Here is a 14,855-nt window from a genome sequence, read left to right as displayed (position 1 = left end):
TTTGATTGACATTAGCAATTCAGTGGAGCCTCTTGTTTATAATTGATTGATTTCCCATTGGCAAATATTCCATTGGTTCATGTAAACGTTACAGTGAGAGCAATCAGATGGAACGATTTTTGAGGCTGGAGGCTCAGGTACAGCAGGCGGTGTGTGGGATGAGCTTTTAATCAGTGCCGAGCATTATCGCTGCAAAACAAAATAAGTCAAGCAAATTAAGCGCTTTGAGAGAAACTGTAATGAAAAGCGAATCATCTGCAGCAACACTTTAGAGGACAATTTAGCATATGATTGCAACTTTAAATAGCTGCTTTATCTTCTCAGGGACTTACACTTCTGTCACACTTCGGGGGACTGCATAATGCTCCTCGCCGCCCAAAGAAGCAGTTTATTATTCCAAATTACGCTGACAAAGATGCTCAGAGAGGAACTTTTTGTTGTCTTCCTCATTCCACTGTTATCGTCGCTTCACGGGGCATGTTTACAAAAAGATTGCTCCCTGCAAGTCTTGTTCTGACCACTGGCACAAGCGTATTTATGATGTGGACTGGATTCATCTGTTTTTTCTCTTCTGCTTATCCTTATCGTGGTCGTGTGGTCGTTTCTCAGCTACCATAGGCTAAGAGACGGGGTACACCCTGGGCAGAAAGAACCAGACAGAACCCTGGAACCATGAGGAGAACGAGCAAACTAACATGCTAACCACTGTGCCACCGTGCTGCCCGGGCTGGGCTCAATTCAGTTTTATTTAAACTGTGTCATCTCAAGGTAAATTGGAATTGAAAGTATGCAAAAATGTTGTAGAGGAGAAACCCACAGACCCAACATATGTGATAGAGGAAGGAGGCAGCCATCTGCAGGTGACCTAACTATCTCAGATATTGAACCTACACCTGCAAAGATGACTACAGAAAAACACAAGGAAAGAGGCTGGTCAGAAACCTGTATGCCACTGCACTCCAGCATGATGTCACAGTTTAGAAAGTTTTCATTGGAAGTCGCTTCTCAGATTCTTTAGTACATTAACTGTCAACCAACCAAACTATTTTATTGACAGAAATTACACATCAGGGTCATTTACTATGCTCTAATATGCTTTCAAATGTCTCTATTAGTATTTAGACTATACTACCTCTACTATCTAAATTATTGTAATTTAATTAATTATAGCTTTTAATCATTTTTAGCATTCCGCTAGATCTTTATACCAAACTTGACTGAAAGTGGACCTTCCTCCAAAAGTTACCAACTGTTTGTCCAATCAAACAGTCACAGAGATCAGCATCAGAGGGTAATTGGGCCTCAAACATTGTGCCCTTAAAATCCCTTAAAGTAGCCTGTCCTGCATGCCTGCTTTAGTTTTATTTAAGGGTATCTCTGAAATTGATTCTAGTGTTCTTGGCCGTGAAAATATAGTGATTACAAATTAGAACAACACAAAAATAGTTGTAGGGAAAAAAGACTGATTTAGTAAAAGATTATTGCAATTAATTTCACAATAGTACACAGAAATATAGCTTAAATCCTAAATGACCCCACCCAGCCACTTGGTTAATGGTTTCAATCCAGAAACCAGAAAATTGCTGGACAATGGAGTGATGGATTTACAAGAAAAAAACTTTATGTCAAATTATGAGAGGGAAAAAAAAGTGACTTTAAAGGAAGAGAAAAATATGTGAGGAAAAAAACTGCAACTTTATGAGAAAAAAACCCTTCAAATTATGATAGAGAAATGTGGCAACTTTATAGTGATGGAAGCAAATGACAACAAGAAGAAAGCAGCAAAGGCATTTGATGCAAAAACTGACAAATATACAAGGAAAACATTGAAAATGTATGAGGATGCAGAACCCCCTCCCTCAAAATTTGAACCTGACTAGAAAATGAGAAGAGTGGCAATTTCCCAAGGGAGACACAGGCAACTTTGTGAAAAAAGTGGGAGATTTAGGAGAAAAAGACAGCCCTCATTTGATACGCCCCTTTTAAAAGAGCTAAGATGGTGATGTCAGATGTTCAGAATGGGACTTGACACACCAGTGAATGATATCATGGTGGATACTTCCACCGTTTTTTAAGAGACCCATGAAAGATTAGCTGACGCTTGTTTGTTCCACAGGTTTTCTTTTCAAATGTGCACATGGAAGAGTCCAGACCAGGACTTGCAGAGACTAGACAGAACGTTCTGCCTTTAGTCATGCAACTCTTCATTTATTGGACTCTGCACTGCATAATGGGAGATTGTGCAAGTCAGAATTACCCACTGAGCCTCAGTGCACAGAAACAAAGAAACATGAAGACCAGAAGGCAGGCAACACCCATTTTTGACTTTTTATTACCAAGAATACAAAATATATCTACATTCACATACCACTTACTGTAGCATGACTCACAACATAGATTTCAAGTAAACTCCATCCAATTGAATTATCAAAATCTACCTCCACATCTCTCCCAGTTTGGAAAATCCTTTTGGTGTTTGTGTGTGATTTACGTTTTTTTTTTAATTCTTTCCTTCTTCTAAAATGTCTTTCATTTGTCCTTTTTACAGTTGGCACTTGATGCAGGTTCTCAATGTCTCTGTAGTCCACAGGATCGGAGGATTAAGCCACATTTGTGTGGGGACAGAAAAGCAACACGGTATCTCTAACAGGACAGATCAAGCCTCGTTGCCACCAGACTCCGGCTGGCACGGCGGTGGATCCAAAATGAAAGGCGACTCGGTCGGGCGTTTGTCCACATGTAGTCCTTTCCGCTGTGCCACATGTCTCAGATGAGATTTAAACATCCACTAAGACAAATCCAAGATTTTATTTCATTTTTTTAATAAAATGCTTCCCTCTCATCCTAATGAATGGATACCTGCTTTATGTTTTGGAGTTACAATAGAAAGAGCTTAAAAATGGTACAAAAACAATAATACAGTAAACATATTAACTCTGAAACCCCACATGGGACTACGACATCGCCGTCTCCGCAGCACGTCATATGACATTTAGAGATGCAGCTTCTCACACGGATTGAAAACAAAGGCAGTTACATCATGTATGTTACAACGTATGCGTGATCTTTTGAAGATTTCCTCGCATGGCAGAGGCTTAAAGTACAGTCTCGGCTTGAAGGACCCAAATAACTTAGCAGAACATATAAATACAGCAAGTGGAACAAAGAAATAAATTAAGACCTGCCACGGATGGAACAAAAACACGACTGCAGCAACGACTCCTCGCTTTGATTCTTCAAGCCCATCTCTGGCATAAATTGCTCGGCGTCTTGAATCGAAGGGGCTCTGCCTGTGGCTGGGTCAGGCAGTTGAAGTTGGCGTGTGCTTTGAAGCCGTTCCTCAGCTTGGCCCCCAAGAGGCTGCCAGATTCGGCCTGCCTGTGAAGCCCGTCTCTGGGGTAGATTTAAAACCTGCTGCAGGCCTTCAAGGCTGTGGAGAATAGAGGCTTCGGCAGGATTTTGATTTCTAACAGTCATGGATGTGGCCATGAGTACATCTCAGCTTTGTTGTTGTCACTTCTTGGTTGTTTCTGTGTCTTTTAAAAAAAAAAATCTTTTCATACGTCCGTTTGTAAAGGAAAAGGCCCCGTCGTCCTACCACAGTGGAGGACTGTTTGTCTCCAGCACGCCGTACATCTCAGCAAGTTTTTTAAAGCGAGGCCCCCAGTCATTCAGGTAGTCGTACTCATGGTCGGTGTTTGAGGTTCCAGATTGCAACGAGCTGAGGGACTCCGCGACAGAGCCTTCCCCCTCGTAAGCGTACGTCTGCAGGGAGTCGTAAGGCGGGGCGCACGGGTCCATGTCGGCTTCCAGGAGCTTCGCCAGCACGTATCCGTGAACATTGCTGTCCCCGCTGCCGCCGCCCATGACACATGCCTGAGGGACGTATCGGGACAGGCTTTCGATCTCCGGCAGCATGTCCTGTCTCATCTTGCCCGGATGGTGGTGCGCCTCACGAGGGTTCCACATGGCGGCGATGTCGAAGGCCTCGGTGTCTTCTTCGCCACCGCCTTCATCATCATAGCGCACGATGTTTTCATGCACGTTCTCCTCCTCGTCACACAGGTAGGGCTTCTTACGATGGGTCCGCAGGGAAAGCATGAGCAGGATCATCACTGTTATAAAGGGAAAAAATGAATGAGTATAGAGGCCATAAGGAATCAGTGGTTTAAGTAAATGCTGTGACAGACACGGTTATTCATTTTTAAAATTCTTGGTGTTTTAATGTTAAAATGTAAAACCAAGCCTCGACCTCTGCAGCTACAAACCAACAATTGAAGTTCTAGTGGCTCTATAGACTCCCATCTTTTATATACAGTCTATTATAGCTCATGGCAAAAGGTCAAGACCGGGGTTTTCAAACATAAGGCCGGGGGTCCAGAAAGGCTCCAATGGGGCCGCTGGATGGCTTTGGAATATTTGAAGGAGTGCATAGATTTTTAACTTTTATAATAAGGACTCAACTTACTTATTCATATCTATGAATAATTAACTAACTCTGGGAATAGGAGCAAGTATAAAAACATTACCAACTGATACAAAGCTCAAATAAAGATATTTTTAGAAAACACTATTTCATAACCCTTCAGCTCAAATACATCAACAGTGTTCAAGAAGAAACGCTTGTGCCATCAAAACCAAAATTACTGCATCTACGAGGAAAAAAATAAAATTCACAAGAAGGCGAGCAAGGATGTTTTAAGAAAATTTACTGCTGCCTGTCAGAGCAGCAGAGCGAGTCAACCTGCTGAGCCCTCCTACCCGCAGCTACAGGTCTGCAGGGAGAGATAAAGCGGGTCCGTATCGTCCCCTGGGGAACTGAAAGTGTGATGCTACAGGGCAGCTGGTGCTAATGAATGCTAGACTTTCTGCGAGGGTGAGAAAATAAATCCATATTTAATCCTACAATGCTGATGTCACACTGGGAGATGCCTCCTTTTTTGCAAACAGACTTTTTAGCCTTCGGCTGTTGTGTTGTGTCACGTCTTGGGTGATCTAAGATCTCTCGGCAGGCTGCATATTTTGCGCACTTTGCTTTTTAAGTTCAGCTTCAGGGTTGATTACCTTCTTCAGAGGGGGTATCACAAATATTTAAAGTAGCACACCGACTCGCTGAAAGGTCAGGGTGTAAAACAAAGTGCGGCAGTGATTTTAATCACGGCCCGCTCCTACCCCTGAGGCTCGCCCTCAGCTGGTTCTTTCACATCCTACAACAGGAGATTAAAATGTGGTCTGACTTGGAAAATGTTTTCCAGCCACATATTCCAGCAGTTTACGGCAGCTGCATGATGTCTTTCTGCATTTGTGCACTTCACGTTTGACCTGTCAATCAGACAGGCGTCCAAAATGAGACGAACCGTGAAGATTTCGGTGCAGAAAAAGGTTCTCGTCGTGCTGGGTTTCCAACATGACATTCACAGTTTGTGCAGAGCATGATTGGACAAATCAGGGACAACTGTTTCACCAATGTTTTTCTTTTTTAAAACAGCGATTGCAGGACTCAAGGATAAAACCACAAAATGGAGACCAAACGCAACATTTTATAAATATTCACAAATATTAAACATGCCTAACCCTTATCCCTTTAAATCTCACTTGTTACACAGGACACTTCAGGGTAAGTATAGTGGAAGGTTTTACTACAGATTCTCAGTGCTTTGTCCTTTAATTTCAGGTAGGTTTAGGTCATTAATCTGAATTCACTATAGATAATAAAATCTTGTTTTGTAGCAGACTGTAAATATGCTTAAAATTTGGCATGTTAGCATGGAAGTCTAAGGGCATTGGTTCTTGTCTCATGGAGCCAGCCTCAAGTGGCCATTGCAGGAACTGCAGTTTTTGGCACTCTCTTTATATTAAAACTCAAACGTTCGTTCCCTTTAATATGTAAGAATAATAAACCATGTAGGGCAGCAGCACTTATGTGTGTCACCTAAACTTAGGCTTTGTGAGCTTTTAGCTGACACGGTTATTTGCACATCATCGTAACAGCAGCTCACCCAGCAAGACGAAAATGCAGGCCAGGATGGCGATCAGAGCCCCCCTGCTGAGGCTGGCGGGCAGGCTGTAGGCCTCAGCGTTGCATGACATGACGTTGCCCTCCTGGTCGCAGCTACACACACGTATAGTCAGCGTGCTGGTGCTACTCTGAACCGGCTGCTCACTGTCCGAGATGAAAATGGGCAAATAGAAGACGGTCTGGTCTTGCTGTGACCAACCGCCACGGCGTGTCAGGATCCACGCTGTGTTGTCTGGAAGCGAACACAGAGGTCACAAAAAGATCAAGTTAGTGTTCAGAAATACAACAATAAGATGCTTAGTGTGAGGTAGCTGATAGCAGCAGGGTTTCATGTATGTGCTGCGTTCAGGGTAACTGAACACGCGGAGGAGTCATGGGATGGTGGTGAGAATTGAAGACGAGCACAGCTGTGAAGAGGAAATGTCGACTGAAGCTACTAAATATCACACCTATTACTCACAGAGGCTTATTTCAAGACACTGATCTTTACTGTCAATATATAGCAGGAAAAAAGAGTTTTAACTCATTCACTGCCATTGACGTCTATAGCCGTCAATTGCAGTGAATGAGTCAATGGGTTTAACTCATTCACTGCCAATCGCTGGCAGTGAATGAGTTAATAGCCTCACATACATTTGATCATCTCCCACGGTTTCTACAGCTGTTACTGTAGTTAAAATTATGTATTAAAATATCCTTTAGTGCAATATTTCTGTCTAGCCTGAGGGAGAAAAAGTTAGCAAAATTATCTGATTGTTCTAAATTACTATAAATATAATTCTGCTTTGCATTCCCTTCCCCACGCCCCTAGAATGTAATTATAATGGAGAAACACTGAATCCTTCATTATATTTTTTATTAAGTAAATGAAGATATTTGAGAAGAATCATCTTTAACAATATCAAGAACATGAAGATCCATAAGAATGTGAATTGTGTGTTTTAATGAAAGGAATTAAAAGTCCTTAGCAAGTTCTAAAATTTGATAAATACAAATGACACTTCATATTTGCATAACTGATTTAGGAAAAATGAAGCCAAAACACAGCATGTGTGGTGAATACTAAGTATACCCAAAGAGGAAAGACATCTGCAATGATCTTATAGAAGCAACTATCGCTGGACATTAGTCTGGAAAAGTTACACAATCTTTTTCAAACAATCTGAAGTCATTCTGCAATGAGAGATTCTTCATAAGTGGAAGTTGCCAGGAGTGGACATCCCAGCAAACTCAACCCAAGGTCAGACTGTGCAATGCTCAAAGAAATTGAGATGGGTTTTTAACAATTTGTACAGGTGTCAGTTAACATGCTATATGTTAAAATTCTGTTACAACTAGGAGAAGACGGAAGATGGTTAGTTTGCCAGGGTTGCCAGGTATAGGCCTGTTCTCTCTAAAAAACAACATGGCAGCATGGCTTAGGTTTGCAAAATTGCATCTGAACAAACCACGAGACTTCTGCATTAATGTCCTCTGGACAGAAAAGACCAAAGTGGAGATGTTTGGCTATAATGTACAGCAAGTACCAATCACAGCATGCCAGCACTAACGCCCCATACCAAGTGGTGAAGGGGTGATGATTTGGCACAGGCACAGGACCTGGCCACCTTACAGTACTTGACTTGACCATGAACTCCAGAGTATCTGCCTCCACTTCCAAGTATTCTAGAGCCAGTTTTGAGACCATATGTCTGGCAGCTTCATCGAAACTGAATCATGCAACAGGACAATGATCCCAAATACAGCAGCAACTCTACAACAGACTGGCCGAAAAAAGAAGCGGTGATACAGTGTAGTTTTTGTTAAAAAAAACACACATGCTGCAGTTCATTTGAGGTTGTATTTTAATAATAATTTAAAAATTTTGACTTGCAGATTATTTTTAATTATGTCCTGATTCATAAGACCTTAGAACAGAAGGAAGCTGTACTTGCTTTTTACCACGACTGCATTAAAATGTAAAAACCATGAATATTTACTGCTGGGCTGCATACTTCCATACTACATATTTTACTGTGGATGCTGCTCTTCCATAGATAAGGAGAAACAGCGATCTTATTTTACTGGTCCAACTCACTAGAAATCAAATTAGCCTGCATGGAAAACTCGTGCATGACACAGAACCGTGACCGAACGTGTACCTTGGTTATCTTTCAGGGTGAAGTTAGGGTTGTTGACGGCCTCTGGAGCCAAGCTGTAGTAGAAGTGCTGCCCACCAAGCGGCTCGTCTGGATCTACTGCTGTCACAGTCTGGATCAGCTGGATTAGAGACATGAAAGTCATATTTAAAATCTGCTAATGGCTTATTTCACTTTCAGCAAGAAATGATAGTCGAACAGATGTTATGTAGTGGAGAAAAATGTGTTTTTCTGGAGTACAGGTAAGGGTGGTATAAAATGTGTCTCAGATTTTACTCTAAGAGCACCAGAATATAAATTATACAAGTATTTTATCATCATTAATGACTTACAGGGACTTATTCCAAACACTGATGCAAACTGGTGTCTCCGTACCTGCCCTGCTTTGGCATTTTCACACACATACGCCTCCAGGTAGTGCATCAGCGACGGAGGATTATCATTCACATCCAGGACCCTCACAGCCACCGACACACTTGCGATCTGTGTGGGGTTATCTGCAGGGAAACGCAAACTGGTCAGAGGCTGATGGACGGAGATAAATGACTCTGAGAAATCCTAAGGTGCAGCATGTTTGCTGTAAAAGATTTACGGAGGAGCTCAGCAGGATCCTCACAGATTACAGTCCTGTTATTCCCCATTACAGCCTGCCATTTGCATACCCTAACCAGCTGTGTAATAAGCTGTGAAAACACAATTAGTGCAAAGTAACTACTTTCTCAGTTTTCATCACATGATCCATCCATCAGAGGTGTGAGATTAGCTCTCGAGGTCAAAGCTCCACGTGGTCTTACTGTGCTTTAATATTCACTGCAGTGAGCGTGCTCCAACTTTGCTGAAGTTGAAGATTTGGTAAATTAATAATCTACGAATTAGTTTAGTTCAAATTGAACTACACTGTGTAACAAATTAAAGTTCTGACACAATCTCCAAATTAATTATCACTTTTGGTAACAAAGTGTTGACTCTATCCTAAACACATTGTGAAAATTCTTAAAAAAAATTTCACTTAATGCTTTCAGTTCTCACATAATCACCTTTTTAATTACTAGTATTGTTAGTGTCCGACTGCTTTTTGTGTTTAATTTAGGACATTTAGCAGTTTTTGGACTCAATTACATTATTACAAGTAACACAAGTTTGTCATTAAGAAGCTAATGTAAAATTGTTGACACATCATAACACACATACCTTTCACAAACATGGCTCAATCTCAGTAATCTTATGTCCACAGGTCTAAAAATACTTATATCACAACTATAAAGTTACAATTTCATGTGAGTTCCTCGTTATTTTTGCTCTTGAATTTACAGCAACATATAAAAAGCTACTCATTTTTAAAGTATGAAGTGAAAATAAGGACTGTGAAGTAGAGAGAAAGTTTTTTATCGTCAGCTTTGCTTTGTTCCGGTACATTGAAATTTTTTCCCTCTTCCTCTCTGTGCCCTTTCCGTCTCCGTCACATCTTTAATTAGCCACCATGCGGGAAGTTCTTTAATTAGTCATTAATTCAATTACCATCTCCTTTAAGGTGTGTCTACCAAACAAAGGCACAAACAGACAAACAAAGCAAAGGGAGGAGGGGTGAAGGTGACTTTCGGGGCTACCAGCTGTGTGCGGCTCTGCGGGGCATCTCCTGCTCAGCGTTACATAACTCTGCAAGAGCTGTTCTCAAAAATCAGTCAGTCTGCGTTCATTCAAGTTTACTCCATCCACCTGTTTGTTTCTGTTTTCTGCATAAAGCCGCTGAATGAATCTCACAGTTTTCTGCTGTTAAGTCCTTAAATTCAAACAGTTATTTAAATTTGAGCTGCAGTTTTACAGGTTATGATAACTGTATGCATGATTGATTTCTATATTTTTGAAATGTTAGCACTAATCTGTGTCACGTAGTGCTCCCATACCACCTATGGATGCACATGCTGTTCAAAAACTACTTTAGTCTTTAAATAGAGACTACACTGTAATGGCATAAAAGCAGCAAAAGCAGAACTCAGTTACAGCCAGATGTGTCTTTATTTGCATGTGTATAAGACGTACTCATCTCCATGGCGAGGATGGTGATGTTGTGCCAGCCGACTTCCTCTCGGTCTAGCGAGCGCACCGTCATCAGTGACCCGGAGGTGATTTCGATGTAGAAGTACTTGTCGGGGTCACTGGATCTGTCGATGGAGTACCTGGTGACACAAGATGATGACATAATGACAACAATGATAAATAAAATGCACCATTGTGTAATTTTAAGTGGTTCATAGGGTAATGCATGCAAGCACACATAATCCAGTGCGTGACCCACGCGTGGATGTGTGTGATAAGATGCAGGCTGGAAACTCCTGAGGGAACTATGAGAAGAGGCTCCAGATAAGACTTAATCAGAGTATCTGCATCCTCTGCCAAACTTCCAACATGTTGGGACATGGAGACCTGCAGAGTGCCGCCCTGGCTCGTTTCCTGCCACCGTGGGCCATTTTCCAGAAACGCTCTTTTGAGAGAGACACGCAGCAACAACAACAACAACCGGCCACACTCACACACACAGGAGGAGAGGGATGAAGAGCGCATCCTCTTCCAGGCTGTGGAGCATAAACCAGTTTATTCACACAGAGATGGAGCTCACCTGTCACTGCCATGCTCTCCTCTCACCTGGAAGAGCCGCAAATGTGTGTTTCAACCAGGAAACAAGCATATGTGTGTAAATCTGTGATCTGATGATAACTTGCATGTTGTTGCACTTTCATTTTTTCCAAACATAAGGAAAAAAAGGAAAGTAAACTGTATTCTGTTAAATTCCTTAAAGGAACGTTAAAATGATGGTATAACAGAGCGTCAGTGACGTAAGATTTTCTTCTGCAGTTATATTGGAGCAGTGAATACTAGACAGCACTTATTGAGCAGAAAATCTCTCATATGCTGAGGCAAGACTAGCATGCACAGATGATCAATAATAGCTTATGAAAAACCCACTTTTGTGCTATTTTGAACTTTTATAATTTGATTTGAGAGCAATGCATTCACGCAGATATAACACATCTTCTCCTTCACTGCATCCACGAACCTCCTCCGAGGCCTTCTTCTTTTCCTCCTGTCTGGCAGCTCCATCTTCAACATCCTCCAAATAAAAGTTTTAGCATCTTCAGCTCTGCCACCTCCAGCTCGACCTTCTATCTGCTTGTTTCACTCTTGCTGCTAACCTTTAGTCAGAAATCACTCCTGACACTCATTTCCACCCACACCACCCTGCCAGCACCCTCTCCTTCATCACTTTTGTGCATCGTCCATTGTTTTGGATTGTTTATGTTACACAGCGGAAATTTGTGTTTTTATGTTTTATCAATCTGTGTATTGGTACATAGTGTTGATTTTATTTGCATGATTTTATAGTGATATTTATATTGCATGTTTGTTTATTGATATTTATACTGCATGGTTTTATCCTCATATTTATATTGGTGTTAATGTTGTACCATGTTCCTTTAACCCACTGTGGACTAAACAGATAATTGTAGGCACCTGTGAGGTGGGGGCGTTCCCCAAGGTGGCCTATCAGCCGCCAGGTTGACCTGTTAAAGGGGATGGTGAGCGCAGAGACAAAGGAGAGAGGAGTGACGCACGAAGGGTGAGGAGGCGAAAAAGGAACGCGTGCAACCCCGCACGTGTGTGGAACGAACTGCTGCCTGACTGTGGGGCGCCGCGAGTTGTTCGGCGATCCAGTCCTAACGGCAGGAACGGCAACAGTGGGTGGCGATGGCTGCAATGCACGACAGGGCAGGGATGCCCCTCTGCCTGCATCTGACGGTGAGACGAGGGAGGCCGTGTTCAGGTGTGGAGTGGGGCGGGACTGTGCGGCGACGCGCTGTCAGGAGGAGACAGGTCTGCGATAGGAGCCCCCTCCCTGGTCTGTTGCTGACGAGTTTTACCATACTGGAAGAGAAGTTCCTCTCCTGTCTCCTTCATATAAGGACCATTCGCCCATGTGTGGCTGGACTGTGGGATTATGGGACTATGGGAGAGTAATTTTAGTATATGGAAAACATGTTTTAGCCTTGTTTTAATATTGTATAGTTATTTCTGCCGGCAGGGTTTTTAGCGGGTTGCAACACTACTTTTATTGTATATGGGGAATTTTGTCTTGTATTTGTGACTCTGGCTGTGTTTTTTTTATTATGGAAATAAATGGTGTTTGAAGCCAGCTTAGTTTCTGTGCCCTGAGCGCTGACCCACCCACTCCCCTTTTTCGCTTGTATGTATACCAGACGTGGTGGTGAAGATTTAGGTCCACCAGTCTTAGCGGCTACATTTACCAGAGGTTTTTAAACTCGGGTACCTTCACTAACTGTACATCACACACATGTATTGTGTCTTGCTTCCATTGACATTCATTCCTCTTTTCTCCAGACCATACCTCCACCTCTGCAGCTCTCTTACTTTCACTACAGATCACAGTGTCATCTGCAAACACCAGTCTTCACCGTAGACTTGTATCTGACCTTATCTGTCAACCTGTCAAACAATAAGGGGCTCAGACCAGATATCTATATATGTAATCCTACCCCCACCTTGAACCCATCTGTCACTCGTACTGCACATCTTATCACTCTCTCGTTGTCCATGTTCATGTCTAGCACCACTTTCTCTCCCACTCATAACTTCTTCATGTAGTACCACAGTTCCTCCTCATGTAACCTGTCATATGCTTTGTTTTTCACTGCTGCAAATCCTGATATTTTAGTCTGAACTTGCCCTGGTTAAGTCTTCTCTTTTAATAAATATGACCAGTTTTATTTGTCTCGTAGAAGCGCATTAAATGCATCACATCATACTGACACAGGCAACATACTGAAGGAAGAAATATTTTTGCCTTTAAATGACTAATTAACACACATGCTGTTGTGATCATCACCAGATGCAGATATCAAATGTTTAATAAAAGTCTGTTGCTGGCACACTGAGGCATTAGCAGCAGACTGTGCTTGCAGACTTGCTCGCTGTGCGCGTTTTTGACTGACTGCCGACAGGAAACGGTCGTGATTGGCATGTCTGCCGCTGGCGAGGATCTCCCTGAAGGATCTCTATTAATATCACTGGTCCACAGTCCTGAGGAGGGGGGGAGGGGGCAGTGTGTGTGAAAAAGCAGGTGAAAAAGTGTGAGGTGAGTGCATACAGATGTATCTGCCAGTCACGCTGCAGCGCAGAAAGGACGGAGAGATGACAGATGAGGCAGACAGAGACACTGAAGGTCACCTGCTGCTTGTTGTTATCTGCCATCTGATGTTGCTGTTGCTGCAACAGCCGATTCCTCAGTTATCTGCAGCTCCCATTGCCAAAACTCGCTTTTTGAAAATCTCTCACTGACGCTCGTCCAGCCCTGAAGATTTTAGTGACACGACATTTTCAGACTGCAACTTCAGCTGCTCTGAATCCTGTTGCTTCCAGATATTAGAAATCAGTTTTCTGCTGATGGTCGTGATTGGGTCTTTTATTAATCATCAAAACCTTGGATGACTACCTGTAGATCTCCCATAGCAAAAAAATAGTCTTAGAGTTACTTTTGCTAGTCTCTCTGTCACATCAGTAAACGAGGATTACTTTATAAACTCGGCCACTTGTGTCAGCCCATATAAAATAAAACATTGAGCTCATTTTCAAATTCTTACTCTAAAAGTCATTAAGGAGGATTATCCAGTGTTAGAGTTGAACACAAATCATTAACCAATGATTGTGAAGTTTCACAAATTTTTCTTTCCTGTTTTGAAGTGTTAAAAAGAAGCTGATTAAAAAGAAGATGGACTGTTTGTTCTGTTCTTTTCTTTGGAGACAAGCTTCTTCAACAGCTTCAGAACTTCAAGTGAACAAGCTCAGCTTTTACTGATCATAGACAGACATGTGCGAGAAGTCTCCTGGTCCTCATTACTAGGCCATAATAAGAAAAACAACTTTTACTGTCAATAAATAGCAGGCTTTTATAACAGTGAGTCAGTAAAGAATGATGCATTTGAACTTGTACTAAGAACTTCCAGAATACCGCAGCCACTTCAGTCGCAGCAGTACATGGTAACCTCATTGATGAGCGTTGGCTGCATCTTGTGATTTTAAGAAGCCTCAGTCTTCAACAGCAAACAAAAGGGCTGTTTTTAGGGAAATGGGGGGGAGAAAAAAATCTGTTTTCTGCTATGAGGTTCATTTAAAAAAACCAAAAATAAAACACATTCTCTAGGCCAAGAGAGTATTTTTTAATGTGTCCTGAACAATAGTTCTCCAGGCTTTTCTTTGGACATTGGCTGCTTTTTCACTTGTTTTCTGTCCAGTCCTTGCAAGAATATTTTAAAACCATATAATCCTGACCTATGAGTCATTCAAGGATAAAAAGGCATCTAACTGAAGGGATGAACCAGTGTTGCATCTACACATAACAGAGCACTTAGCAAAGAACCACCACCTCCTTAGCCACTTTTTCACTACCAGCCTGTTGCAAAAACGCATAAACATATTTCCCCATTTCTTTAGTTGAATGTATGAAAGATGTCAAACTGTCAAATAGAATTTTTCTACCAACAAGATGATTCTTGAAGAGCTTTTAGCTGAAAACCTGATATATCTAAGCATGGCAGTGTCCTTAAAAGATTGTGAAAATGAAGGACAAAGGAAGAAATGGCTCATTGCCACATTCACCTATTCATACAGACACTTTTTTCTGTCCT

General features: G+C 41.9%; 1 protein-coding gene and 1 long non-coding RNA gene across 4 annotated transcripts in view; one reads left to right on the top strand and one right to left on the bottom strand.

The window, feature by feature from the left end:
- The first annotated feature begins 515 nt into the window (after positions 1-515).
- Positions 516-2,842, top strand: LOC145430985 (uncharacterized). Its single transcript, XR_013911349.1, has 3 exons — positions 516-768; positions 2,117-2,304; positions 2,549-2,842. It is a non-coding gene; the product is annotated as an uncharacterized LOC145430985 (long non-coding RNA).
- LOC113029391 (cadherin-20) overlaps positions 2,315-14,855 on the bottom strand; it is a 93,940-nt gene continuing 81,399 nt past the window's right edge. For all 3 annotated transcript variants that reach the window (XM_026180239.2, XM_026180243.2, XM_080306192.1), the window contains 5 exons: positions 10,198-10,334; positions 8,533-8,654; positions 8,161-8,278; positions 6,000-6,251; positions 2,315-4,115 (listed from right to left, as the gene is read on the bottom strand). In XM_026180239.2, the coding sequence (XP_026036024.1) occupies positions 3,595-4,115; positions 6,000-6,251; positions 8,161-8,278; positions 8,533-8,654; positions 10,198-10,334 (1,150 nt within the window). In that variant the 3' untranslated portion in view covers positions 2,315-3,594. The remainder of the gene's footprint in view (positions 4,116-5,999; positions 6,252-8,160; positions 8,279-8,532; positions 8,655-10,197; positions 10,335-14,855) is intronic.

This window comes from Astatotilapia calliptera, chromosome 9, assembly GCF_964374335.1.
Source record: "Astatotilapia calliptera chromosome 9, fAstCal68.1, whole genome shotgun sequence".
Classification (NCBI taxonomy): domain Eukaryota; kingdom Metazoa; phylum Chordata; class Actinopteri; order Cichliformes; family Cichlidae; genus Astatotilapia; species Astatotilapia calliptera.
This window is presented reverse-complemented; position numbering and strand designations above follow the sequence as displayed.